The sequence below is a fragment of the Phyllobates terribilis genome, unplaced genomic scaffold (genome assembly GCF_046119375.1).
Source record: "Phyllobates terribilis strain yellow unplaced genomic scaffold, ASM4611937v1 Scaffold_2__4_contigs__length_985480577, whole genome shotgun sequence".
In the NCBI taxonomy this organism is placed as follows: Eukaryota; Metazoa; Chordata; class Amphibia; order Anura; family Dendrobatidae; genus Phyllobates; species Phyllobates terribilis.
The window spans coordinates 542091504-542118700 of NW_027362762.1; the positions used below are offsets into that span (position 1 = coordinate 542091504).

General features: G+C 45.8%; 1 protein-coding gene across 4 annotated transcripts in view; it reads right to left on the minus strand.

The window, feature by feature from the left end:
• The window catches only part of SCMH1 (Scm polycomb group protein homolog 1), a 76689-nt gene extending 50752 nt beyond the window's left edge, over window positions 1–25937 (minus strand). The window contains exons 1-5 of one of the 4 annotated variants that reach the window (XM_073666367.1): window positions 25778–25937; window positions 23671–23956; window positions 21813–21869; window positions 15012–15082; window positions 5342–5576 (exon numbers count right to left, since the gene is read on the minus strand). In XM_073666367.1, the coding sequence (XP_073522468.1) occupies window positions 5342–5576; window positions 15012–15082; window positions 21813–21869; window positions 23671–23695 (388 nt within the window). In that variant the 5' untranslated portion in view covers window positions 23696–23956; window positions 25778–25937. Of the gene's footprint in view, window positions 1–5341; window positions 5577–6513; window positions 6536–15011; window positions 15083–21812; window positions 21873–23670; window positions 23957–25777 lie in introns of those variants that run through there. The other 3 variants (XM_073666363.1, XM_073666369.1, XM_073666376.1) reach the window with 3 other exon arrangements.
• Between the last annotated feature and the right edge of the window lie 1260 nt (window positions 25938–27197).

Here is a 27197-nt window from a genome sequence, read left to right on the forward strand (position 1 = left end):
GTGGACTTCAAAGGAAGGAAACATAAGTGAGGTGTAAGGCGGTGGTGTTCACACCGTTCAGTAACTGAAGAAGTGACCCAAGCAAGTCCAACATAAGCAGCTTTTATTCAGCAACTCACAGGTAAAATAGAAAGTCCTCCGATTCGCAGCCGGGTTAACACAAGTCCATAAACAATGGTTGCCGTGGGCAACGGCGGTGCCGGGCCGATCAGAGCCTGACGGGTGCAGCGCCTTCCCAGGCGTGGGTTCAGCTACTCACAGGCCCGCCGAGCTTTCCTGCTATGCTCCTAGCAGGTCCCAACACTGAACAACACTAACCCTTAATGCAGGGTTTTTAAAGGACCTGTGGCAAGAGCCACTGCAAAACCCCGGTTGGAGGGAGGAGGCTGCCCCACTGCCTTCCTGTAGCCTCCTCCTAGAAATGAAGACCCTGCTGGGTTTTACTTAATCTGCCTTGGCTGCACGGTGGCGCAGTGGTTAGCACTGCAGCCTTGCAGCGCTGGGGTCCTGGGTTCAAATCCCACCAAGGACAACTTCTGCAAGGAGTTTGTATGTTCTCCCCGTGTTTGGGTGGGTTTCCTCCGGGTTCTCCGGTTTCCTCCCACACTCCAAAGACATACTGATAGGGAATCTAGATTGTGAGCCCAGATGGGGACAGCGATGATAATGTGTGTAAAGCGCTGCGGAATATGTTAGCGCTATATAAAAAAAATAAATAAATAAAGATTATTATTATCAGGTCAATGCTCACCTTCATTCCTGCATTGCAGCCGCAGCTGTGTCTGTGACTGCAATGCACTCCAATGGGTTTAATAGGTCTCTGTACACATTCTGGGGGATATATAACGTCCCTCGTATACGATCCCAGTAACTGCCTCACTGAGGGAACTGGGGGGATGACCTGGAAAGCACATTGTGGTGAAAGGAACAAACCAACACCTCCACCCAGTCTATTCTCAGGTCTGGCGGTATGTGAAAATTTCAGCCCACCAAACGAGAGAGCAGCAGCTGCGGTGGTGTCTGAATGCTGGATCCAGGTTTCTGTAATAGCCAGAAGGGAATTAGAGAGGAAGAAATCGTGAATGTAAGTTAGTTTGTTACACACAGATCGTGCGTTCCAGAGAGCACAGTGGAAAGCGATAGGGGAGGGCATGCACTCAATGTTAATAAGATTAGCAGGGTTTCTATGTGCAGCTGGAGGAGAGTAGTGTATGCTAGTGGAGGGAGGCCCAGGGTTGGGGGAGATGTCGTCAGGGACTAGGAGAAGGAAAAAAAAGAGAAAGAACAGGTGGTGCAATGATTTGTATGACTGTTTTGAGTGCTGTATGGAGGTAGTGGATGATTTGGAGTGGGTGATAAATGTCAGTAGAGCCTCAGAGTTATACATGGGAGAGGGGAGAAGGGAGGGTTGGATATAGAGAGAGTGCACAGAATGTGTTAAAGGGCGGGCGAGTTGTGAGTAAGTAGAAGATAAAACAAGTAAGAAGCAGATTGCTATGACCAATGCATAATGATATACAACTGACCAAGAAGCAGCATGTTTGTATGAATATCTAATGCACCTTACCTGTCTCCTGCCCTGTCCAACTGCCATTGTATAACTGTTTATTGAAAGCACTTTAAGCTATCGCACTTAAAGTCTTTAATAGGGTTCCTCATGAACATTTGAAAAGGGGAAACGCGTTGAGTTTGCTATATGGTAATGAGCTCCATTTGCATCATATGTGGATGCATTTGCTATATGGTAATGAGCTTTAACCGCATCATATGTGGATTAATATATGAATTTTCCATATGCTAAATGAATTTGCTATATGGCAATTGGATTTTGGGTCAGGCAATGAGTCTCACTTAGAGCTCTGTATTTTTGGAGGTCGTTGTCACTATTGTATTCCAAACAGCTTGATCACCTGACCGATTTCTAGGTCAAACTGGGTTTGTCACTATTTTGATTTGTTAACATTTTTTAACCATTTAAATCCAGGTTTGGACTATCAATTTGTTATGCCATGATCTGATATATACTTCTCTACATTGAGATATTATAGGACACTATACAATATAGTGATATTCAGGTATCTGTTGAGTTTACATAAATTGGCACTAGCACTTTATGAAGGTTAACTCTGTTTCCTCCCACTGATAGGGCCTAATAGGGTAAAAAGGGACAGACGCCGCTAAGCAGGGGCGCTATCTGCGCAGGACTAGGGTGCCAACCTCCGCTGGTACGTAGGGGAAAGAGTAGGAGTATTAACAGGGACATTATTATAGTCCTATAAGCTTTTATTATAACTTTTGTATCTTTTCATTTTTATTTAACAATTTTAAAGATAATTAATAAAAGCTACATTTTATTATTGGCTAAAAGTACAGTAATCACGGTGAATGGTCCCAACAGTATGGCAGCAATAAAGGGAGATACAGCAACTAGGGATGGGTGGACCCGTGGATGTTTGGGTTCGGCCAAACTTTATAATAAAGTTTGGTTTGGGTACCAGAACGGTACCCGGACTTGATCCCGATCCCGAACCTCATTAAAGTGAATGGAGAGCCTGAACATCCGGCGGTTCCCACAGCTGATGAATTGCAATAACCTTACTGATGTCAAAGCTCATCATAGCACCCGGATTCACACGCTACTGTTAGTATGTTCCGGAGGCCGTGCTCAGCAGTCACATTACTGCATCCGGATGTAGCAAAGCCGGGGATCATCGTGGGATGTGGGATGGATTTACAGAGGACCCCTTTGGATTATTTAATTTTTTAAAAGGTAATAAATGGGATTGGGGAGTGTTTTTTTTTACAATTAAAGGACTTTAATTGTGTGTGTGTTTATTACTTTTAACTATGGGGTTAGTAATGAGGGTGTCTTATAGACGTCTCTCCATTACTAACCCCTGGGCTTGATGTCAACGGATATTACAACGCTGACATCAACCCCGCACCAGGTCAAATGGGAAGAGCCAGGCAAAGCACTAGAATTGGCACATCTAATGGATGTGTGGCGCCCCTGAGGGTTCAGTCGCCACATAGGTACTGCGCCTCACCCAGAGGTGTGGTGTCTCCCTTCTCTCAGGTAAGGAGGGAGTGATGCATGGAACCCCAACACACCTGCATCCAACACTACACTACTCCAGGCCGGCTGGAGGGGCAAGACGCAATGTATGTTTCTGCTGAGCCCTGTCCCTGGCTGGAGTGGGGGGAACCCAAAGGTAGGGGGAACCAGTAGTGGGTGTGGGTAAAGGAAGTAGTTAGAGGGAGCACTTTAGTAGGAGTATAAATAGGGAAGCCATCTTAGGGTGGCAGTGAGATCAGAGTTAGGGAGAGTGAAGTGGTCAGTTCTAGGGAGCTGTTCAGAAGAACAGCTCGAGACTGTTCGGAGGAACAGTCCGGGAGCAGAGTCTCATTAGGAGATCTGCTCCACAGTTAGGGCCAGGTCAGAGGGCCCCGGAGGGGAGCAGGGAGTAGGCTCCGATCTATAGAAAGGATCCCAGGGGGTACGGCGCGTGAAGGATGGCACCCGTACGCCCCACATCTGTCAGAAGACAGAGGGATCGCTGCGGCATTCTAATCCCCCAGGAGGGTCAAGTAGGTCCCGGATCCGACGTACTGGAAGGACTTCAGAGCACCCGAGTGGGATTGAGAGTGGGCAGCGCAGAGCAGGAGGGAGAAGAACCAGAGTAAAGACGGTCAAAATAGGAACACAAGAAAGTGGGGTTCTGCCAGGTACTCCCAAGCTGTCTGAGGAAGGATTGAACCCCTGCCCGGTGAACGCAGCACGACGAGGGAGGCCTTTACCTGTAAAGTGCACCTGTGAAGTGTCTAAAGAACGGTGAGCAAAATCTTGGATCACTGCACTGCCTCTGTCCATTCTTCATCGGCACTATCGTTCCCCCTGCACTACAACGCCCAGCGCGACCCACTCTCCAATACTTCACTGCCATGAGGCCTGCTCCACCTATGGGGAGCCGTCCCATCTCAAGCTGCCCTAACATCTGCCTCAGGGGACTGTTGCAGGGCTGGTGATCCTCACCAGACACCACAGGTGGCGTCACGAAAAATCCCCAAAATCCTCATATACAATATTCCCATTTTGAGTGACCGCCCTGGGCCACAGACCGGGCCAGCCACCGTGATATCCCCAGGCAACCGGAGGCCCGGCTGCGGAGTACCCCACGGCCCTGGGGGCGCGTCAGATGCTCCTTTTCTGGGGCGGCTGAGGGCCAAATATCCATGAACCTTCACAGCCTGAGAGTTCCAGCTCCCAGCTGTCTGCTTTACCTTGGCTGGTTATCAAAAATAGGTGGAACCCACGCCGTTTCTTTTAATTATTTATTGAAATAATTTAAAAAACGGCATGGGGGGCCCTGTATTTTTGATAACCAGCCAAAATAAACCAGACAGCTGAGGGCTGCAGGCCGCAGCTGTCTGTTTTACCTGTATTTGTAATAAAAAATAAAGGTGACCCCACGTCTTTTTTTATTTATTTATTTTTTTACATATTGCGCCAGCCAATCCCAGCCATGCCAAAACTGGGCATGGCTGTGATGGGGCAGGAAGTGCCCACACCGGAAAAGCTTGTTGATTGCTGCAGCCTTTCAACAAACTTTATTCGGGCTGCTGATCCCGAACAGTAACACTGACTTCCTGGAGAAGTCAGTGTTCGGTGTCCATGCACGGAAACTAAGTGTCCGGTACAGACCCTGAACTTTACCGTTCGAGGTCGCCCATCCGTAATAACAACGTAAAAATGGCCACAAGTATCAGGAATACCAAAAATAGCATCCACGAACTGAAGTTGCCACAAAACCTACAGATGTACTTACCTGGGTCTCCAATATGTCCGAATGATTTATAAATGGCATAATGATACCCAATCCTCTCCACTTCAATCACTTTTACTGCTACTGGGGAATTTATTAAGACAGACAGTTCATAAACCCACCTAATCAGAAGCATACTGGAGTAAGGTGCAGTAAATGTATTGATAATTCATTTCTTATTATTTTGGCACTTCCTTGGGATGTCACCAGAAAATGAAATCCACACCAGATACAGTCAGCTACAATGTTTGACAATTTTCTACTGTACATTATAGTAAATTTCTTGCTCTATGGTTGGCCATGCCCGTTTATATAAGTGCTGCCCAACTTTTTAAAAAAGCAAGGATTTGGCGCAAAGGGTGAAAAAAATGTAAAACCTGATGTCAGAAAACTGGCTTAGAGGGATGACAAATTTCCCTCCTATGTATTTGGAAAAGACTGGCTACCCCATGCTTCATGCCCTCACTGACCCATAGATAACTCGATGTATAGAATGAAAGTACATGGGTGAGACATACCTAAGGGAGGCTGCAGCATTCCCCCACTCTTTTCACATGTGCCAATGGGTTGGATCTCTGATGAATCAACTAATCTCCAAAAATCATTTTTGTTGTCACTTCCATCAAGACGCAGTCGAAGTCTCGCTCCTGTCAGGCCTACCACAGAGGCGATGCAAGTAGAAGTTGTATTCCTTGGGTCCTGGGCTTCCAACTTCATTCCAATCTTGTAATCATTGGATGGGGGAGAACAGGACTGGGAACAGACGGGAAAAAAATCAAGAAATCAATATATTAATCTAAGTAGACTAAATAAGAACATCTAAAATGTGTTGGATTTATTGTGATCCAATTCATTTTAAATTTGATCTCCATTACTTTTCAGAGTATATTTTGCTACTTGTATTAGAGCTGTCCATGATAACTTACTAGATTCTTATGATCAGAAGCTACTTATTTTAATTATTTACCTCAAGGATGACTTGTAAGAAGTGGGCATTAAGGAATTGCTCTATAGGTAAGTATGGCTTGGTTTTTAGTACCTCGATTTCAGTGTTATTATTTTTGGTGTGATGCAACATGGATAACAAGAGTCACTATATTGCATTTTAACTCCTTAACGCTCCATGACAGATATATTCACCATTTAGTGGGTCAAGTTGCGTGAAATGGGATCAGGAGCTAAGTCTGTTCCAAACAGGACAGATGCTGGCTGTGATACACAGCAGTAGCCAAAGGAGCAAGCTCTGATAACTGCTCTTAACCTCTTAAATTCCACAGTTAATCATTATGGCAGTATTTAAGCAGCCAGATTCCCTCATCCACCCTTCACCCTCCACTATTATCACATAACGCCATCACCTTGTTGGTACACCTGTGATTTAAATTACACCCTTTTTTCCCCAGTTAAAAATAGAGAAATTTTTAGAATAAATAATAAGCAAATTAGGTATTGCCGCATCCATAAAATTCCGATCTATCAAGATATAAAATTATTTAACCCATATGTGAATCGTCATAAAGAAAAAAAAACAAATGGCAGAAATAAATGTTTTGCATTGCTGTAATCATACTGACCTGAAAAATTACATAGCCAGATCATTTTTAACACGTAATGAATGCCCTAAAAATTAAATCCATAAAACAATAGCGGAATTGTGTTTTTTTGTTTTTTTTCCAACATTTCAACTCACTTGGAAGTTTTTTCCCCATATGGTAAAGAAAATCGTGTAATTCAAAACTATAACTTATCCTGCAAGAATAAATATAAAAAGTGATGGCTCTTTGAAGGATATGAAAACATTAAAATGCAAAAAATGAAAAAGAGAACCCGTGATTAGATTTATGCTGCCCGAACAAATACAACCCCTGGCAAAAATTATGGAATCACCGTGCTCGGAGGATGTTCATTTAGTTGTTTAATGTTGTTGAAAAAAAGCAGATCACAGACTTGGCACAAAACTAAAGTAATTTCAAATGGTAACTTTAGGGCTTTAAGAAACACTAAAAGAAATTAAGATTAAAAATGTGGTACTCAGTAAGGGTAATTTTTTTCAGACCAAGCAGAGGGAAAAAATTATGGAATCACTCAATTCTGAGGAAAAATTATGGAATCACCCTGTAAATTTTCATTTCCAAAACTAACACCTGCATCAAATTAGATCTGCTCGTTAGTCTGCATCTAAAAAGGAGTGATCACACATTGAAGAGCTGTTGCACCAAGTGGACTGACATGAATCATGGCTCCAACACGAAAGATGTCAATTGAAACAAAGGAGAGGATTATCAAACTCTTAAAAGAAGGTAAATCATCACGCAATGTTGCAAAAGATGTTGGTTGTTCACAGTCAGCTGTCTCTAAAATCTGGACCAAATACAAACAACATGGGAAGGTTGTTAAAGGCAAACATACTGGTAGACCAAGACATCAAAGCGTCAAGACCGGAAACTTAAAGCAATATGTCTCCAAAACAGGAAATGCACAACAAAACAAATGAGGAACGAATGGGAGGAAACTGGAGTCAATGTCTGTGACCGAGCTGTAAGAAACCGCCTAAAGCAAATGGGATTTACATACAGAAAAGCTAAACACAAGCCATCATTAACACCTAAACAGAAAAAAACAAGGTTACAATGGGCTAAGGAAAAGCAATCGTGGACTGTGGATGACTGGATGAAAGTCATATTCAGTGATGAATCGCGAATCTGCATTGGGCAAGGTGATGATGCTGGAACTTTTGTTTGGTGCCGTTCCAATGAGATTTATAAAGATGACTGCATGAAGAGAACATGCAAATTTCCACAGTCATTGATGATATGGGGCTGCATGTCAGGTAAAGGCACTGTGGAGATGGCTGTCATTACATCTTCAATAAATGCCCAAGTTTACATTGATATTTTGGACAGTTTTCTTATCCCATCAATTGAAAGGATGTTTGGGGATGATGACATCATTTTTCAAGATGATAATGCATCCTGCCATAGAGCAAAACTGTGAAAACATTCCTTGAAAGAAGACACATAAGGTCAATGTCATGGCCTGCAAATAGTCCGGATCTCAATCCAATTGAAAATCTTTGGTGGAAGTTGAAGAAAATGGTCCATGACAAGGCTCCAACCTGCAAAGCTGATCTGGCAACAGCAATCAGAGAAAGTTGAAGCCAAATTGATGAAGAGGACTGTTTGTCACTCATTAAGTCCATGCCTCAGAGACTGCAAGCTGTTATTAAAGCCAGAGGTGGTGCAACAAAATACTAGTGATGTATTGGAGTGTTCTTTTGTGTGTTTGTTTTTCATGACTTCAGAATTGAGCGATTCCATTATTTTTTCCCTCTGCGTGGTCTGAAAAAAATTACCCTTACTGAGTACCACATTTTTTACCTTGATTTTTTTTAGTATTTCTTAAAGCCCTAAAGTTGCCATTTAAAATGACTAGTTTTGTGCCATGTCTGTGATCTGCTTTTTTTCAACAACATTAAACAACTGAATGAACATCCTCCGAGCCCGGTGATTTCATAATTTTTGCCAGGGGTTGTAGCAGCATGAATCTAGTGACCGAATCCCTTTTTCATTTTTTGCATTTTCATTTTTGCATCCAGGAATGTTTTACTCTGAAACCAGAGAAAAGAAGTTTGAAAAGCCCTCTGGGGGTCTATAGGGAGAGACCTGACAGAGTTTGGAGAGGGCAGGGACTGTGTACTTAGAGAGAGATACGACTAGTCTGATGTGGCTCCCTACCCTCTCCAGTTTGTACATAGGGAGAGACATGGCTAGTCTGATGTGGCTCCCTGCCCTCTCCAGTGTGTACATAGGGAGAGACCTGACTAGTTTGATGTGGCTCCCTACCCTCTCCAGTGTGTATGTAGCACCCTGAGGATTCGGCTGCTACAGGGGTATTGCACCTCAACCCAGAGGTGTGATATTCCACTCCCGGGTGAGGATGGAGTGTGGAACTGAGCTCAGTTAGCTGCATGCACTACACACATCCCATTTCCGGGGAACAGACCGATGGTACTCCCACTAGAGAAATGTGCAGGTACGACAGTGTCTGTTCCTGGCTGGAGTGGGAGGGGGGTGGAACATCCCAGTAGTGTAGGGGCAGATAGGGGGAGCAGTCTGGGTAGTGCTAGGAGCTCATTGGGTGCTGGTCACCTGAGCTCACACATAGAGGGAGTATATAAGGTGGGCACCATCTTAGGACAGGGTCTTTTGCAGAGTGAGGTCAGTCTGTCAGAGCAGAGGAGAAGAGCAGCTCCAAGACCCAGAGGGGGAGAGAGAAGGAACTCCAAGAGCCCAAATTAGACCAGAGGGTGAAGAGTTGGCAACAGGGTACCGGATCCCAAGCTGGCAGAGGCTACAGCACACCTTAGCCAGGAACCGGAGGTCGTGGGCAGGATCGATCTGCCACGATCACCCACTAAATCCACCCGGAAGGCAGACCAGGAATAGGGTCAGGGAACCCAGAGACAAGGGTTTACCACCAAGAGGCCCGAGGGAGCCGGACATAGGTGGATCCCTGGTGGGGAAGGCCAGAGAAGAGGACAGGACAGAAAGGGAGCTCAGGACCACGCTCCAGAATCACCTGGGGGTTGGCTGAGTCCAGGACCTGGTGGACGCAGCACGGCTCGGGTGGTCACTTAAGGCCGGAGTGACCAGAACAACTGCAGTAAGTAAACAAACCCTGAACTGCACAGCCCGACTCTGAGTCTCATTTCCATCCTCGCTGCACCACCACAACCCCCATCCTCTGCAACTGACCCCCTGAGGCTATACCCCTCCCGTTGGGGGTTATACTACCTAAGCTGCACACACATCACCAGCCTCAGTGGACCCTGCTGCAGCGGCGGCCGTATTGACCGCAAATCAACGGGTGGCGTAGTCGACACAAAAGAACATCTAGTAACATCATAAGGACTGCCACACACTGAGTTTGACACCCTGGGCACGGACCGGGTCACAGCCACTCGGAGACTACAACCCCCATCTGATCCGGCTCCGGGTATCCCCAACAACACTGGCCCAGGGGGCGCGTCAACTTTGGCGTAGTCGGCAGGATTACGTGCCCGCAACAACCGGGTACTGCGTGCCTGAAGAAAAGTTCACCGTTACCTCAAAAAGAAGTCTCCCGCCGGTTCCGGAGGGTCCCCGCCAACGGACCCCATCACAGGTCGTTTCCCGCCGATTGTCCGCCATTTGCAGCTTTTTCCCGCCATCTGCAGAGTTTCCCGCCACTGGGAGACGATTCCCGCCATTTCCGAAGATTTCCCGCCTTGGGGGAGCGGACGCCATTATGGGCGTGCCAGAGGGTGGCAAGAGGCCACCTCCCATCGTGGGCCAGGTCGAAGAATGGCGCCAAAAGCGGAAACCGCGCCCACCAACAGAGACTGTGATGCTGGAAGTGTCCATCAGCGTGAGAGAACTGCCCCTGGAACTGACAATCACAAAGTTGCCCCGGGACCACCCTCAATGTGGGCGGAGACAGAACAAGAGAACAAAGATGGGTGTCGCCTGGAGCAGTCTGGAGAGAGCGCACCCGGAGACAAGACGTCTGGAAGAGAGTCCAGAGAAAGCCTACCCGGAGATGGAGGGAGAGTCAGGCAGCACCGACCCAGTGGTCAGGAGCCTGTTGCAGGTCGCCACTCCAGAAGGCCTGCTGGAGATCCTAGCACAGCTTCCCCGAGACCGGGAGTGTGCACAGACCGCGTTGGAGGGCCTCGCACGGAGGATGGCCCGGGTGCAGCGGGAGACGTTGGCGGAGTGGAGCCGAGAGATGGCCCAGCAGACCGAAACCCGACAGCGGAGCACGCCACCTGAGACGAGGAGACAGACCGCCTCTGAGGATGGCGCAGGAGGAATGAAGGCAGGAGACGGCGCCGAGAAGGGAGCTGAACGGACGGAGGCAGGTAAAGGGGATGTCTCTACCCCGAGCCGGGAAACCGCGTGCCTGCCCCAGCTCCCCGTCGCAGAGCCCGAAATTCCCCCTGCCGTGCCCGTCGCTGCATCGTCACCGCCGCCGACTAGGCCTCAACCGGAAACCGCGGCCGCGACCCCTGTGACGTCACACGCCTCGACCTCGAGCGTGGCCAAGCAGGAAATACCACCGGCCTGGTCGCAAGGCCTAGTACCCCCGGGCGCCGCAATACCAACAGCGCCCCCTACCTCCGCGGAGCCACCGGCCTGGTCGCAGGGCCGAATAACCCAGGGCGCCGCCGTTCTTACGGTGCCCTTTGCCTTTAAGGTGCCCCAGGCCTGGTCGCAAGGCCTGGTTAACCCGGGCGCCGCTACCATCAACGCGCCCTCAGCATCTAGAGTGCCGCACCTGGGTGAAGATCTATTCGCCCAGCATACGTGCCCGGATGGGCAGCCCTTCATATGGCCCCAGGAGTACATTCAGCTGGAACTCCAGAGAGCAAGGCCCATGTGCGAGCCCCTGATTCCGGCTCCGAAGCCTGTAAAGAGGACCTCACCCCCGCTGGAGGAGGCACAGTTTGAGTGGGACCCCACCGGAGAAGACCTCATGGGGTTCACTCAGGAGACTCGGGCGGCCGCAGCGGAACGTGCAGAGTGCTGCCGGCAGCAGCTCGAAGTCTTCGAGAGGGAGCGGAGAGAGAGGCGGGTCCGGGAACAGCAAGCGCAGATAAGGAGCGCGGAGCAGAAGAGCCGGACCAGGAGGAATCCCCGTGCAGCTCATGGTCCCCCTTCCACCGGGACTGTGATAAAATTCAACATGCAGCACGGATGGGGCTTTATCAGAGACCATCAGACCCCCGGCGACGTCTTTGTAACCCGCAGAGACGTAGAAAGCCATCTGCCGGAGGGACACAGAGGTCGTGACCTGTATGTAGGGGACGAGGTCACCTTCACCCGGCACAAGTGTGCCAAAGGACCCTACGCCCTCCATGTGCATCGCCTGACGGAGGAGGAGCTGCGGTGTGAGGAGGAGCAAGAGGACCCGGACGGGTCTGAAGAATCTAAAGAAGGAGCAGGAGGACGCCGTCATTGAAGTACGGTAGAGAGAGAGACTGTATAAAGTTACCCGTCAGGGTATAAGAACTGTTCTAGTTAAAATATAGTCCCCGTTGGGACCAGCCAATTGAACTGATGCCCGTGTGTCCCTAGTTCCTAATACCTGGCCGAGGACTGAGAGCGGCCATATTTCCCTTGTATATAGTTGCGCTTCCTAAAGCGCCCCCTACCGGTTTTATAGGGAACTGTTTTATTCCAAGAGAGACTGTCGCACTTTACCCGGTCACAAGTTGCACCGTGACCGGAGGAACCAGAAACAAGAATGTTATATATGAAAAGTTTATTGCTGATGATATCTATATGATGTTTTCTATGGTTATGTTTATGAAAAAAAAAAAATTGTATGTTTTGGATGTTTATATTTTACAGCCCGAGGACGTGCTGTGATTTACCAGGGGGGAATGTAGCACCCTGAGGATTCGGCTGCTACAGGGGTATTGCACCTCAACCCAGAGGTGTGATATTCCACTCCCGGGTGAGGATGGAGTGTGGAACTGAGCTCAGTTAGCTGCATGCACTACACACATCCCATTTCCGGGGAACAGACCGATGGTACTCCCACTAGAGAAATGTGCAGGTACGACAGTGTCTGTTCCTGGCTGGAGTGTGAGGGGGGTGGAACATCCCAGTAGTGTAGGGGCAGATAGGGGGAGCAGTCTGGGTAGTGCTAGGAGCTCATTGGGTGCTGGTCACCTGAGCTCACACATAGAGGGAGTATATAAGGTGGGCACCATCTTAGGACAGGGTCTTTTGCAGAGTGAGGTCAGTCTGTCAGAGCAGAGGAGAAGAGCAGCTCCAAGACCCAGAGGGGGAGAGAGAAGGAACTCCAAGAGCCCAAATTAGACCAGAGGGTGAAGAGTTGGCAACAGGGTACCGGATCCCAAGCTGGCAGAGGCTACAGCACACCTTAGCCAGGAACCGGAGGTCGTGGGCAGGATCGATCTGCCACGATCACCCACTAAATCCACCCGGAAGGCAGACCAGGAATAGGGTCAGGGAACCCAGAGACAAGGGTTTACCACCAAGAGGCCCGAGGGAGCCGGACATAGGTGGATCCCTGGTGGGGAAGGCCAGAGAAGAGGACAGGACAGAAAGGGAGCTCAGGACCACGCTCCAGAATCACCTGGGGGTTGGCTGAGTCCAGGACCTGGTGGACGCAGCACGGCTCGGGTGGTCACTTAAGGCCGGAGTGACCAGAACAACTGCAGTAAGTAAACAAACCCTGAACTGCACAGCCCGACTCTGAGTCTCATTTCCATCCTCGCTGCACCACCACAACCCCCATCCTCTGCAACTGACCCCCTGAGGCTATATCCCTCCCGTTGGGGGTTATACTACCTAAGCTGCACACACATCACCAGCCTCAGTGGACCCTGCTGCAGCGGCGGCCGTATTGACCGCAAATCAACGGGTGGCGTAGTCGACACAAAAGAACATCTAGTAACATCATAAGGACTGCCACACACTGAGTTTGACACCCTGGGCACGGACCGGGTCACAGCCACTCTGAGACTACAACCCCCATCTGATCCGGCTCCGGGTATCCCCAACAACACTGGCCCAGGGGGCGCGTCATGTACATAGTGAGAGACCTGACTAGTCTGATGTGGCTCCTTACCCTCTCCAGTGTGCATATAGAGAGAGACCTGACTAGTCTGATGTGGCTCCTTACCCTCTCCAGTGTGCATAAAGGGAGAGACATGACTAGTCTGATGTGGCTCATTACCCTCTCCAGTGTGTACATAGGGAAAGACACGACTAGTCTGATGTTGCTCCCTACCCTCTCCAGTGTGTACAACGGGAGAGACCTGACTAGTCTGATGTGGCTCCCTGCCCTCTCCAGTGTGTACATAGGGAGAGACATGACTAGTCTGATGTGGATCCCTACCCTCTCCAGTGTGCATATAGGGAGAGATACGACTAGTCTGATGTGGCTCCCTGCCCTCTCCAGTGTGTACATAGGGAGAGACCCAACTAGTCTGATGTGGCTCCCTGCCCTCTCCAGTGTGTACATAGGGAGACACCCGACTAGTCTGATGTGGCTCCCTACCCTCTCCAGTGTGTACATAGAGAGAGACCCGACTAGTCTGATGTGGCTCCCTGCCCTCCCCAGTGTGTACATAGGGAGAGACCCAACTAGTCTGATGTGGCTCCCTGCCCTCTCCAGTGTGTACATAGGGAGAGACCCGACTAGTCTGATGTGGCTCCCTGCCCTCTCCAGTGTGTACATAGGGAGAGACCCGACTAGTCTGATGTGGCTCCCTGCCCTCTCCAGTGTGTACATAGGGAGAGACCCGACTAGTCTGATGTGGCTCCCTGCCCTCTCCAGTGTGTACATAGGGAGAGACACGACTAGTCTGATGTGGCTCCCTGCCCTCTCCAGTGTGTACATAGGGAGAGACCCGACTAGTCTGATGTGGCTCCCTACCCTCTCCAGTGTGTACATAGGGAGAGACCCGACTAGTCTGATGTGGCTCCCTGCCCTCTCCAGTGTGTACATAGGGAGAGACATGACAAACAACTGAAGAAGCAAGCCAGGAACGTCATTGACAAGTGAGGTATCTGTCTATAGTCCCTGGCAGTCTCTTCAAACTGTGTTTGTCTGAGTAGTATCTAGCTAGCTACAATTGTGCAGAGGGGTCCCACTGATTTATATGGGGTCCATATGGTTTCCTCTTGTTGTGTAATTTTAGAACGGAAGAATAAGTTCTGCTTTTCTCCCCTGTGCTCAGGATTTAATAAATGTAATAATAAGCATTAATAAAAAGGAGAATCTCCAAATGCAATGCTCAATATCACAAGCAACTATAGGGGTCACTAGGATGTTTTATTCCTTCTGGAGGAGATCTATTTTTATTTTACATGGATTATTATTATTTACTATTAACCCCTAAAAGGGAACCTGTCATTAGATTCATGCTGCATGAACTACAGTCAGCTCTCTCCCAGCCCCCCATAAGCATACACACTTGGCTCTAGAGACGAGGTGGCCCCCATACAGGTTTTATACTTGATGGGTTTTTGGCTGACTGTGATGTGTACAGAAGCTTTAATAAACTCAAATAATATGTAGAATTATGTCACCAATTATTTGGTCAATAAATGCAAATAAATAATTCAAATTCTAGAGTTCAGAATCATATGTGGAGTCTCACATGCATCTCACCTGTCTGAAGCAGTGAGGAGGGGCGGGCTGAGACCCAGTCTCCTTCAGGTATTTTTCCCAACTGAAGTGGCCTGTATAGGAAAAAAGTTAGACATCTACTATCAAATCCAGATGGGGTTCATAGCATGCTATTCATGTTGCATCATTAAGGATCCAAGCAATACAAAACAGATCTGTAATGTAGCCATGTGCATGAGACCATCATTGCCCACACTTGTAATAATAGTCATAAGCTGAGCATGGTGGCACAGTGGTGCAGTGGTTAGCCATGCAGCCTTGCAGCGCTGGGGTCCTGGGTTCAAATCCCACCAAGGACAACATCTGCAAGGAGTTTGTATGTTCTCCCTGTGTATGTGTAGGTTTCCTCCAGGTTCTCCAGTTTCCTCCCACACTCCAAAGACATACTGATAGGGAATCTAGATTGTGGGCACTAATGGGGACAGTGATGGTGATGTCTGTAAAGCGCTGCAGAATATGTTAGCGCTATATAAAAAAAAAGAAAAAGAAAAGAAAGAAATGTTGAAATTAACATCTGTGTATGCGAACAGTTGTCCTTGATGTATCTCTGTGATGCATTTGGCTGTATTGTAATGGACTGACATTATAGTCTATAATTTAAAGTGGTTGTCTAGTTTATGAAAGCTTTTTGTGGCAAAACACTCACAATCCAGTAGATTTCGCATTCCTCAAGACCACTGCTTCTCAAACCGTGGGGAGCCAAACAGTCCTAGACGAGGAGTCCCATGCTTCTTATAGGCATATCTGAGACTGTTGGTTCGCATTCGGAGCCCTGCGGTTAGTCCGCACCTTGCCCTCCATACACAGACTGTGAAATACGGCAGTCTGAGCCAGGCCTTAATGTAGCAATAAGTGAGAAACAGTACTGCAAGGAAAGAAACCTCATATCTAATGGGACCATCCTGCTGCAGTTGTAAAAGGGAATCTGATATCAGGTTTTTGTTACGCCATCTAAGAGCACCATAATGTAGGGGCAGAGACCCTGACTCTAGCGATGTATCACTAACTTAGGGTTTTATCTGTGCAGATCTAGCAGTTCTCTGAATGCTGCGTTCTGTATAAATCCAACGCACACTACTATACTGCCCAACTTTTAGAAGCAAGAAAGTGGAACGTATACTGTGGTGCAAATAGCTCTGCAGCAATTTTTACGCTAAGCCAATACCCTAACTATGCCCACTCCTTGATATGCACCCACATATAAATATTGCTCCTAGTGAAGCCCATTAGCATGGTACCCTTTCATGGGCCACACAGTGCTCCCTAAACAGGCCCCCACAAGCATGCAATCACTCAGCTCTGCCACACATACAGCTCTGATATACACTTCGCTCTGCAATTCACACACACACTCAGCTCTGCTATTTACTCACTCAGGTCTGACACAAACGCGCACACACACACACTCAGCTCTGCTATTTACTCACTCAGGTCTGACACAAACGCACACACACACTCACAGCTGTGATACACATACACCCCTTGCCTATGTCCTGCTCCTCTTCCCTGTTGCTAGTCACCTGACCTGAGAGTGTGACCCAAGGGTCTTAGCGGCCTAGCGGGTCTTCGGTTTTTACATAGACTGAATGGGGGGGGGGGGAGTATGACCTGTCACTTCCCTGCTCAACAGTCCTGTTCCACTGTATTGGTGACCTTAGCACACAGACACAGCTGAAGTTGGGACATACTCCTGACCCCCCCAGGAAAACTCCCCAAATTCCCGTTGGATCTGGGACGGTTGGGAGGTATGCACACCACTGATTGGCAGCTTTCTGTGTACATTTTGCATAGGCAGAAAGCTGCCAGTAGTGGGGGTGAGTTAAACAGAGCTCACAAATATAGAGGACTACATGGCAGCAGGTTTACTAGCCCGCTAGTGATAATCTGCTGCTGAGAAAACAATGATTTTATCAAACCTACAGCAAGCAGCCCAGTAAGTCACACAGCGCTGGAATCAGGGACTTGCTCTATGCTACTTTCAGATTAGGTGGCAAACAGCTGGTGACAGTTTCCCTTTTACAACTGCAGCAGGATTGTCCCACTAGATATGAGGTTTCTTTCCTTGCAGTAGTGTTTATCACTTATAGCAACAGACGTCTGTATTTCACTGTCCGCGTATGCAGGGCAATATACGGACTAACCGCAGGTCTCCCAACCCGAACCAACAGCCTCATACATGCCTATGAGGCTAATACTTCGGTTTAGGAGACGTGTAGTTGGTCTGGGCATTATGGATTGAATACTGCCGTCTGTCTCTTTGGGTTCAGTTTGGCACATGAATGGGAACTAGCTATAGGAGCCATTGTAGCACAGTCTACAAACTGGACCACAAAAAGGGCAAGATCTAGCAAAACCATGCTCAGAATTGGTCACTTTAGTGCCTTGTTATTGGGTGTTTGCTTTGGGGGCATTAATATAGGTGGGGCTTAAATGTCTTGAATTTGCATTTAAAGTGTTGGCAAGTATCCAGTGACATTACTGTACAGCCCATGTCATATTTTAGCATGGAGAGTGACACATGAGGAGCCCCAGGCAGCAGCATGGAAGAAAAGGTTTGTAAAATCTTGATCTAGACTTCAAATGTTGCAGGCACCTAAAGCTTGAATGATGCGCTACAGGGTAGTTTGCATGTAACTTCAGAAAACCCATTAGGGAATACAAAATTAAAGGAGTCTCAACTAGTACTGCACTTTAATGGACCCCGTGTGTTTGTGTGTTACATGGACAACCCAGTCAGATAACTAGCCAAAATGTAATTCTTCAACTCTCTGTTGTGATCCTAAAGAGTAAATCAATACCTGCTGCCGGACTGTAGCACCAATTACAACTGTTCATTGGAGTCTCATAAAACCAAACTGCCCAGAGTGGACAACTCCTTTAAAGAGGACCAGTCACTTTGCCATTGCTATGTCATTTTTTTAACTGTCATATTGCCACTGTTCTCTTGAATCTGGCATTGGTTTTCTTTGTGCTCCTACGTATTTATGGCAAGTGACAGGTTCTCGCTAATCCTCCATGACAGATTATAAAAAGAGGAGGATCGGTATGCAAAATCGCCAGTTATAGGGGTGGATTGGAGAAATCACAAGGCAAGCAGATATGTGACTGGCTACAGTTTTAGAACAGATTCGCATAGTCCAATATAACTTTACTACCTGCCTGGAAGTAAATTATTCAATGTCCTAGGTACCTACTTATTTACACTTTGTTAATAGATAACCACAAGAAAGGAAACACATACTACAGAAATAAATGCACACTTAGATATCACAACTGTTTTACCCATCAAGGAGCTATCACAGTACCAAGCTTTCAATGACACTTCTCCCCATGGGCCCCACACCTGCTACAGGCTACTATCTGCGCCCAAAAATGCATCAATACTGAAATGTGTGAACTGGGCTATCTCTACAGGGATAGACAGGAATGACCTCCAAAATCCAAAAATCACGGTATAACTGAAGAAGGGGAGGGACACACCGGCCCAACCTGAAGAGAGGGACACACCGGCCCAACCTGAAGAGAGGGACACACCGGCCCAACCTGAAGAGAGGGACACACTGGCCCAACCTGAAGAGAGGGACACACTGGCCCAACCTGACTTTTCAGCTCTGCTCAGAAATATCCATATATTACACAATTCTGCAAATGGCTGCATCAAGTACATAGGCGATGGCCATTTTGCGCATGAGACCTGTAGAAGTGTTCTCATACGCGAAGCGGCTGTTGTCTGACTTGCTGCAGCCGCACCTGCTCTCCCTCTCCCTGCCTACATGTTTTAAAGGACTTAAGTATTTTATCGTGTGAGTGCTGCTTTTCTTTCTCCCTGAACTTCATGTTGTCTGCTCCCCCGTTCAAAGTTCTAAAAAGCTGAGCACCACTGCACCCCACTTTTTTGGCTTTTGATCATAGGGGGAAAATGCAACACTGAAAACCACACCCATGTTCAGTTGATAGTGCCAAGTTATTTCACCATTGCTTGTTTGACTTCCACTTATCAATACTTCCATTCACAGTTTATTGTGGAAAGAAGACTGCCTGGCTAGGGGCTTGTGGCATTGGGACTGAATGAGAATTCCATGATGAGGGCTCATTAAAACATCCATTTTCTGAACCTTTGAGAAAAATGGACCAAGTTTCATCAGTGTTTTTGTTCCCAGTTTACTCCGAGTTTTAGCAGCATCTGACTTCCATCAGTTTTTCTCGGATGAGGTTTCTCTGGCTTCTCATATCAATCAGTCCATGAAAAACAGGCCGCACACCGATGGCATCCTAGTGCTGTGTCATTTTTCATGGACCCATAGAATTGCAGTGGCGATTTTAATTCGGCATTTGGATAAACATTGGACAAGTCTCAGCGATTTTCAGAGGATCACTAATTCCTTCTATCCGTGAAAAACAGTACTAGTACATGAAAAATGGATGTCTGAGTGAGCCCCAATACTTTTGTCCATATAATGTATGACATGGGCACTGCATGGCAGTAGTTTTTGACCACAGCGTACAATAATAGGGGTGTTATTTATGTGATGTAATAAGGTATTAGTATGTGTGATAATATAACTTGACCATTGTGTGAAACTTATTCCAGCATTTGATTCTGGTTAACTGGCCAGAACTATTACAAAGGGTTCCAACAATGATGGCATTATATTAACCTCTAAACAATTCTTAGTATCAGTTAGTATTAGTAACAGTATCGACTGTTAGCGGAAGCTGTTAGGTGCTCAATCTACAATGTTCTCTCATTTTAAGGGCAGTTCCAGACATTGTTCTCACAGTAAAGGCGTAATGTGAGTGCGATGAGGCTGAGAACCGCAGCAGCCCAGTGCCATTGGGGTTGTCAAATTGCCTATTAGACAATTCTTTGATTTTGCAGGTAAAACTGCTTTGCCCCCCCCCAAAAAATCAAAGAATTGTTTAATAGGCAATTTGACAAACCCAATGGCACTGGGCTGCTGCGGTTCTCAGCCATGTGCCCCTCACAATCACGGGCACAGTGCAAATACCCCATCTGGCCTTACACAAAGCGGTGGAAATTGACTAATAATTGCAATCAATTTGGATTTCCAACAGTTAATGTGGATGTCATGCAGTGTGCTGCAGCGGGATAATCCAGTTATAATACGTGCTCTTTTGATTGGATCCGTGTATGTAGATGCCAGCCATCACTAGAATAGGCCATGCCTTCATTATCTGGAAATGCTATATAGCAGTGTTTCCCAAACCTCATCCTCACGGCCCCCCACAGGTCATATTTTCAGGATCTCCTTGGTATTACTCAGGTGATGGAAGTATCATCAAGGCATCAGGAATTCTCTCACCTGTGCCATACTATGGAAATCCTGAAAACATGACCTGTGGGGGGCCGTGAGGATGGGGTTTGGGAAACACTGCTATACACTATCCTGAACAGACTAAAATGCCTTAAGGCGTCAGCTGAAATATTTTACCTGAGCCAGAAAAGGCGCCAATAAAACATTGGGAAGTAAATAATAGCACTTTCCATGCAGATTAGTGACAGAATAATTCCACCTGACAAGAGGAACAATTATGTAACAGAGCCGCGAGGAGAATAAGAAATTCCCATCAGCAGACTGGAGAGCAGAAAAATTCCTTTAATCTATCGATACTGGAAGCTGAGATTCTGGAGTTTCCTAAGGTCATGGGAAATCAAAGAAAACATACCTCGTGGTCCCATTCACGTGTCCAATTTTCAAGTACATGTTCCATCCTTTTTTTGCAGAAAGAACTTGTACCCACTATAATCTATGAGCAAGTTTACCTGTCGGTTTTTTGTGGACCACCGGTCAGCAAATAGGTCAACAGGCTTGTGAAATAAACAGCAAACTGATGCCATCATGTCTGTGTGCTGCCCATTTTCACTAATAATTAAGTAAAATAGTAAAATGTGAGAAAAAAAAACAAGGTGAAACTGATGATTAAAAACTGAGGCTCAACCCTCTCCCCCGCCCAAAAAAAGAATGAAAATTCATCCATTTTTGTTGTTTTTTTTCCTGTTCGCACAGTTTTCCCACACTGTTTTTGTGTATGTGGTGTTTTTTTCTGCTTCTAATTCTTTTAAATGGTCAAACTTGGACTTTTTTTCCAGGTAGAAACACCTAAAGAATTGACGCTATAGGTGTGTTTTCTCATTGAAATCAAGTTGAAGCTTATTGGTGGAGTACTTGAAGCATTTCATTTAGCATACTCTAGCGATAAAAATAAATTGCTAACATATTTGGCTGAGTTTTTAACTCTGGTCCTGGATTCAAATCCCACCAAGGACAACATCTGCAAGGAGTTTGTATGTTCTCCCTGTGTTTGCATGGCTTTCCTCCGGGTTCTCCGGTTTCTTCCACACTCCAAAGACATACTGATAGGAAATGTAGATTGTGAGCTCCAATGGGGACAGTGCCTATAATGTCTGTAAAGTGCTGTAGTGCTATATATAAGTCAGTAAAATGTAAAAAAATGATATGCTTCTACTTCTTTTTAACTTTGACTCACAGTATAGGGTAAAATGACCGTGCACCATACTGTTGCATGCTATTCATGCAATATCCTAATACATGGAAATCTCCTCCAGTTAAGGGTTTATACAGGATTAAAAAATATGGCTGCTTCCCTCCAGAAATAGTGACATATTGGTCCACAGTTTGTGCAAGTTATTGCTGTTCAGCCCTATTCACTTCAATACCTGACGCAACCCATAAACAGGTGTGGCGCTGTTTGTGGAAGAACTCTGTTTAGTAGATAACAGCAGACAGTGTTCAACTATACCTTGATGTATGTGCATGTCCGCCGGTCGGCCATGTCTCCTACCATCCTTCCAGTCTGCTGCTAAAATAAAATGAAATAATGACTCAGTCTCTTCTTATACCCTATGTGCCACATGAGCTTGATAAGTATGCACAAGTTATTACTGGGGAGTCATCTTTTTTTTATAAATAAGCTAGGGTTCTGGCTTCTCAAAGCATTGGAGATCAGCCGTCGTTACTGGAGGTTCAGCATCTCGCTGGTCATTTCCCATTCAGCGCCAAATCAGGGGCAATACAGCATTTCATGACCATGCAAAGCTCAGATGTCCCTTTAAAGGAACTCACGAGAGCAGCGTGAGATATAGATAGTGCTGGAGTCCGGCTGTCTGTGTCACTTACTGAACTTCTTGCTGTAGTTTTGATGATCTCACTGTGTAATCTGCTGCAGCTCTGCTAGTCCTCTATCTGTATATGATTTGTCATGCAGCAAACAAAAACTTGTAGTAGCTTGAAACATGTGGGTTAAACAGACTTGTCTGGAATCATTTTTAATGATGTTTGAATAAAAAAGAATTGGCTTTTATTACAAGTGCTGGAAATTCAACTCCTAATTATTCCTCTCAATGATGAGCTTTAGCTAGAGCTTCATTCAGACGTCTTTTTCACTAGTTCTATCTGTGATTTTCACTGATCGATCACATACACTATAGTCTGTGGGGCAGTTCATTTGCCAGCTGATTTTTTTGCACAATGGGGCCTGAGACATCAAGCCAGTTTTCTTGGAAAAGTTGCAACATTTTTGCGCAACTCAAAATTGAGCAATAATTACACAACTTTTGTCATTTTTGTGCCGTTCCTGGCCATCTCCAGGTATAGGGGGTGGCGAAGCCCCTTCCCTATCTAATTAATCAAAATGCATACCACTGTAGTGGCATGAATTTCACCAGAGATGTACTCCAATCCCTGAATGGAGTAACATACCTGACAGAGGCGCACACCAATTGTTTGGTGGGCCTAGTTCATTAAAGTGAATCTGTCAGTAAGATAACGCCCCCAAACCACATGTATGGGCATGAAGGTCTTTGAAATGTGAATCCATCAACAACTTTAAATCTTGTATCTGCAGCTGCATTCCTAATTAGCATTTAAATTCATAGGCAAATAAGGCATTAAGTGCTCTGGGTGTACCAGAGCTCTGGGCAAGTCACTGCCTCCAGAGGTTGCTTCCCCACCAAGCACCAGCCTCTTAGCTTGATTGATTGCTCACTGTCTGATTTCCTTGCCTGGCACCTGATGTCACACAGACAGTGAGCAATCAATCAAGCTAAGAGGCTGGTGCTTGGTGGGGAAGCAACCTCAGTAGGCAAAGGCTGGGGAAGTGCTCTGTCACACCCAGAGCACTGAACACCTCATTTGTATATGCATTTTATGTTAATTACTCAGGAAAGTATCAATAGAAATAAGATAGAAAGTTGATAATGGATTTACTTTTCAAAGACCGGCATTCTCATATATGTGTTTTTGGGGGGGTTTATTTTTCTAACAGATTCCCTTTAAGTGGTGCACATAATTTTATAACTTGGGCTCACCTTAGTCCAACATTCCCGTTCATTAAGAATGCTGTGCAGAAAAAACACAGTCTTAATGTATCGGACACCGAATGTTATAAAAAAAAAAAAAAAAAAACGGAAGCAGACCATTTTTGATCCGAGTCATAGAATTTGAACGCATGTAAATATATATTATAATTTGTGGTGGTAGTTAGTATGTAAAGAGTATGAATATAATATAATTGTTTAATGGGTATGTGCAACCTTAGAATATATACACTGAGCATCGTATAACAAGTATAAACATAAGACATCATTGGAAATAATTACCCCTGAGATGGCCGGGTTTCCTCATGACTCCAGGAGCAAAGCAATAGTGTAGAGACAGCGCTACAATTATTCAGGCCGGAGTCACACTGTTGTGGTGTAGACTCCGCAGACTGAGAAGTACCGAGCTTCAATGGACCAAAGTTGGAGGAAGACAAGAAAAGGGCTCCAGTGTTACATTTCCATGGAGTTCCTAAGGTTCAGCAGGTAGACAACGTAGATCTCTGGGGCAGTGAACCATGCAGTGTGCAAATGTAGGATGGAGAAAGCACATGGGTACGGATCCGCTCTATAAGTAAGAGGTTCAAAATATAAATACATGACTTGACATAATATGGGAAGTGACATTTGCATTGTTTTTCACAACTAATAATTGCCATAATGTGGTTTACGAGCCATATGCTACTCATGGGCCTGTTTCATATGGCTCCTTCCTACCCAGTGACCTCAAGACTGGCAGAGGTAGCGATACCTACATTTAACTGGCTGCTCACATATAGCTCCCAGTTAGAGAAGTGGATATATCCAAGGAAAGCTATGTATATTATTAGGGTATTATAGCATGCAGGCTTGTATAATTGTGTAGACAATGATGTAGCTGATAATTGTTAAGGCTCACTGTTCATGCCATTACATCTGCTCTGTTACTATTGTAAAGTAAGGTCATCTCCACACCTCCATATGCAATTCACGGTTTGTGTGCACTCTGCGATGTCTAGTCTCCTAACCTAACAGCCTCATGTATGTAGATATATGACATATATAAATATAAATCTGTCGCATTTGGGTCAGGACACCAACAGCCAGTCTGGACATAGCAGTGCACAAGCAGGCCGCCAATGTTGGATGTGTGAGGCCGGCCTCACTTAACTGGGCTTGTTTAAAGGTGTGAAGAAGGTCAACTAGGGTCAGGGTGTGACAGCTGATATATTCGCTTTTGTCAATGCTTTTAGAGTGAATTCAAAAGCTGCAGATTTTTTGTTCCAACAGATGAATAGAACCGATTTCTACTGAAAGGCAGACGAAGCAGGGCCGGGACTGTCAGCCGTCGTCACGTAGTAAGCCAAAGTTTGTCACATGGCATAACCACAACACATCAGGGGCTGCAGCGAGGTCTACTTAGAAGTTATCAGGACAAACGTCACACAGTCAATGATGCATCTTTAATCTTATGAGTGTTCAATTAACAGACGGCTATTCCTCCTGTCCTCCCAAGTAAACTTGCTCATTTTATAAACTCAAAATCAGCAGGTTTATCCAGATTTCATCAGATTTTAAGCCATACTAATCTTTATTTTTTTTAGTTAAAAGAGATCCCCTCCTTGCCCAGGAAGCAAATGTTCACAAGGGCTCCTGACTGTATAGCAAGAACCTGTGTGATATGAAGAAGATAATGACACCTCTGCCCCAAAAGTTTGCAATGCAGTAACAGCCGTAGCAAGCAGGAGCAGCCATCAGAAGGGTAAGCAGATAGGTCAGGCGTAGGCAGTCTGTCATCTAAGGGTGTGATTAGAAGATGAATGAATGGGCAGTAAAAAATGCACATGCAATCTCATTAAAAATGACGTGTATATATACATACATACATATTAATGTGCGTATATACACACGACCAGTCATGCAGCTACTGGGGGGCTGCCAGGCTTAAGTTTACATTCAATGTAGGAGGGCACAGAACAAGGAATGCTGCCCAGTGATCTCACTGTGAATACAGCAGAAGACAGGGAGTGCTGCCACCCGGATTGCACCGTACCAGGCGGGCGAGCACAAAGACTTCTGCCCAGCGGAGCTGGCAATCTAATAAAAGACAAGTGGCATTATAGGGAAGCCACATTCAGATCACCTTCCCCTGTCTTATTTGGCAGGGCACTCCTCTTGCTGCCTTTCTCCCCTCCCCCTCGCCCCAATATACAACCATAACACAAGCAGCCATTGCTCTCCTGCTCCGCTCACTCCAAAGCTAGCTTTTAACCCTCCTATTCTCCTGCAGGGCCCAGTATGGACGCCTGGGTGTCTGTCACTCTGCTGGGAAAGTGACAGGGGCACAGGACAACAGCTTGTGTGCACTGACACTGGCTTCCCTTAGTCACTAGTCCTAATGTATACTTACCCCTTTGCTTTTTCAATTTTTTTCTCCCGGGCTTTGGCAGAGAAGGGGGGGATATCAGTCTCCATCCGCCATGATCTTTCCTACGCAACCAGACGTAAAAACAGACACCCCCTCCTTCCCTCCACTCCTCCTTCTCCTTCCTTCCTTCCCCCCTCTCCTTCTTTCTCTTTGCCAAAAAGGACACCTAGTGCCTGGTGTATAAAACACAGGCTGTGTGACGTTAACCCTTACAATGTCATTTCTAGGGAACGCCATTTAAATGCCACACAAGTTCTATAGAATCAAAAATGACATTGTATAAGTTTATTTAGCAATTAAAAAAAATACATTTTATAAGTGACCAAAAAAGAAAAAATATTTTTAATGGTCTGAAATGCAAAAATAATTAGCACCTTCCTAATGGTTTTTAGGCTGGATTCACACACAGGGCTTTTGAGTAAAAACGAAAACACGATTTTTTTCACGGAGTTTTTAATATTTTGTTTTATGTGATTACATGTCAAATTAATGTCTATAGTAATAAATCAAACACACCAAAAATATTGGCCCTATTCACCATTTGCGTTTTTTTGTCACGATTCTGTTTTTTTTTTTTTATCTTATTCTATTCGCTGACGGTTTTGCGACAAATCAATAAAAATGACGCACACCGTTTATGAATTTTGCGCAAAGTCAGAAATGTTCTTATTTTCTGTCGTTAAAAAATTTTGAGACATTTTACAACAAAAAGTCACAGTGTCAAAGAAAATGGCAAAACATTTCTGCTTACATAAAATCACTCCTGGAGTAGATTTGTGCCAAATTTTGCGACAAATGACGGATCAAACAAAAACATTTGGAAATTCTAAACTCTGCCCACAGTGTTGAACTAAAAAAAAAATAAATCGGCATCCCCATAAAAAAAGATTTCACAAAGGCGCAAACGTAAAGATGGATTTGGTGCACACAAAAAAAGCCACCAAAAACCTCAAAGAAAAAACAGGAGCAAAATGCAACAATGAATAGGGAAACGGGTCTGTTTTTTACATGAATACTTCTCTCTCAGGCCTCATTCACAAGTCACTATTGCATGTACGTGTTTTATCCGTGTTTTTCATTGATACAACAAGGACCCATTGTAGTCTACGTTTGTGTGTCCAAGCAAAACTCATGGAGACATGTCCGTTTTTCTCCGCGGATGAAAGGTGCCAATAGAAGTCCATGGGTGTGTGATAAACACATACAGCACATGGATGGCCTTCCAGTACCATCTGAGTGCTCTCCATATTTAACAGTGCAAAGGGTAAGAGAAGCTTTGTCATTTATTTATCACACACTGATGGTAAAAACAGGCACACTGACCAAACACTGATAACACACTGATCCAAAACGCTGATTACCAAGCCACCATTTTTTTCACAGATGTGTTTAAACACTGACA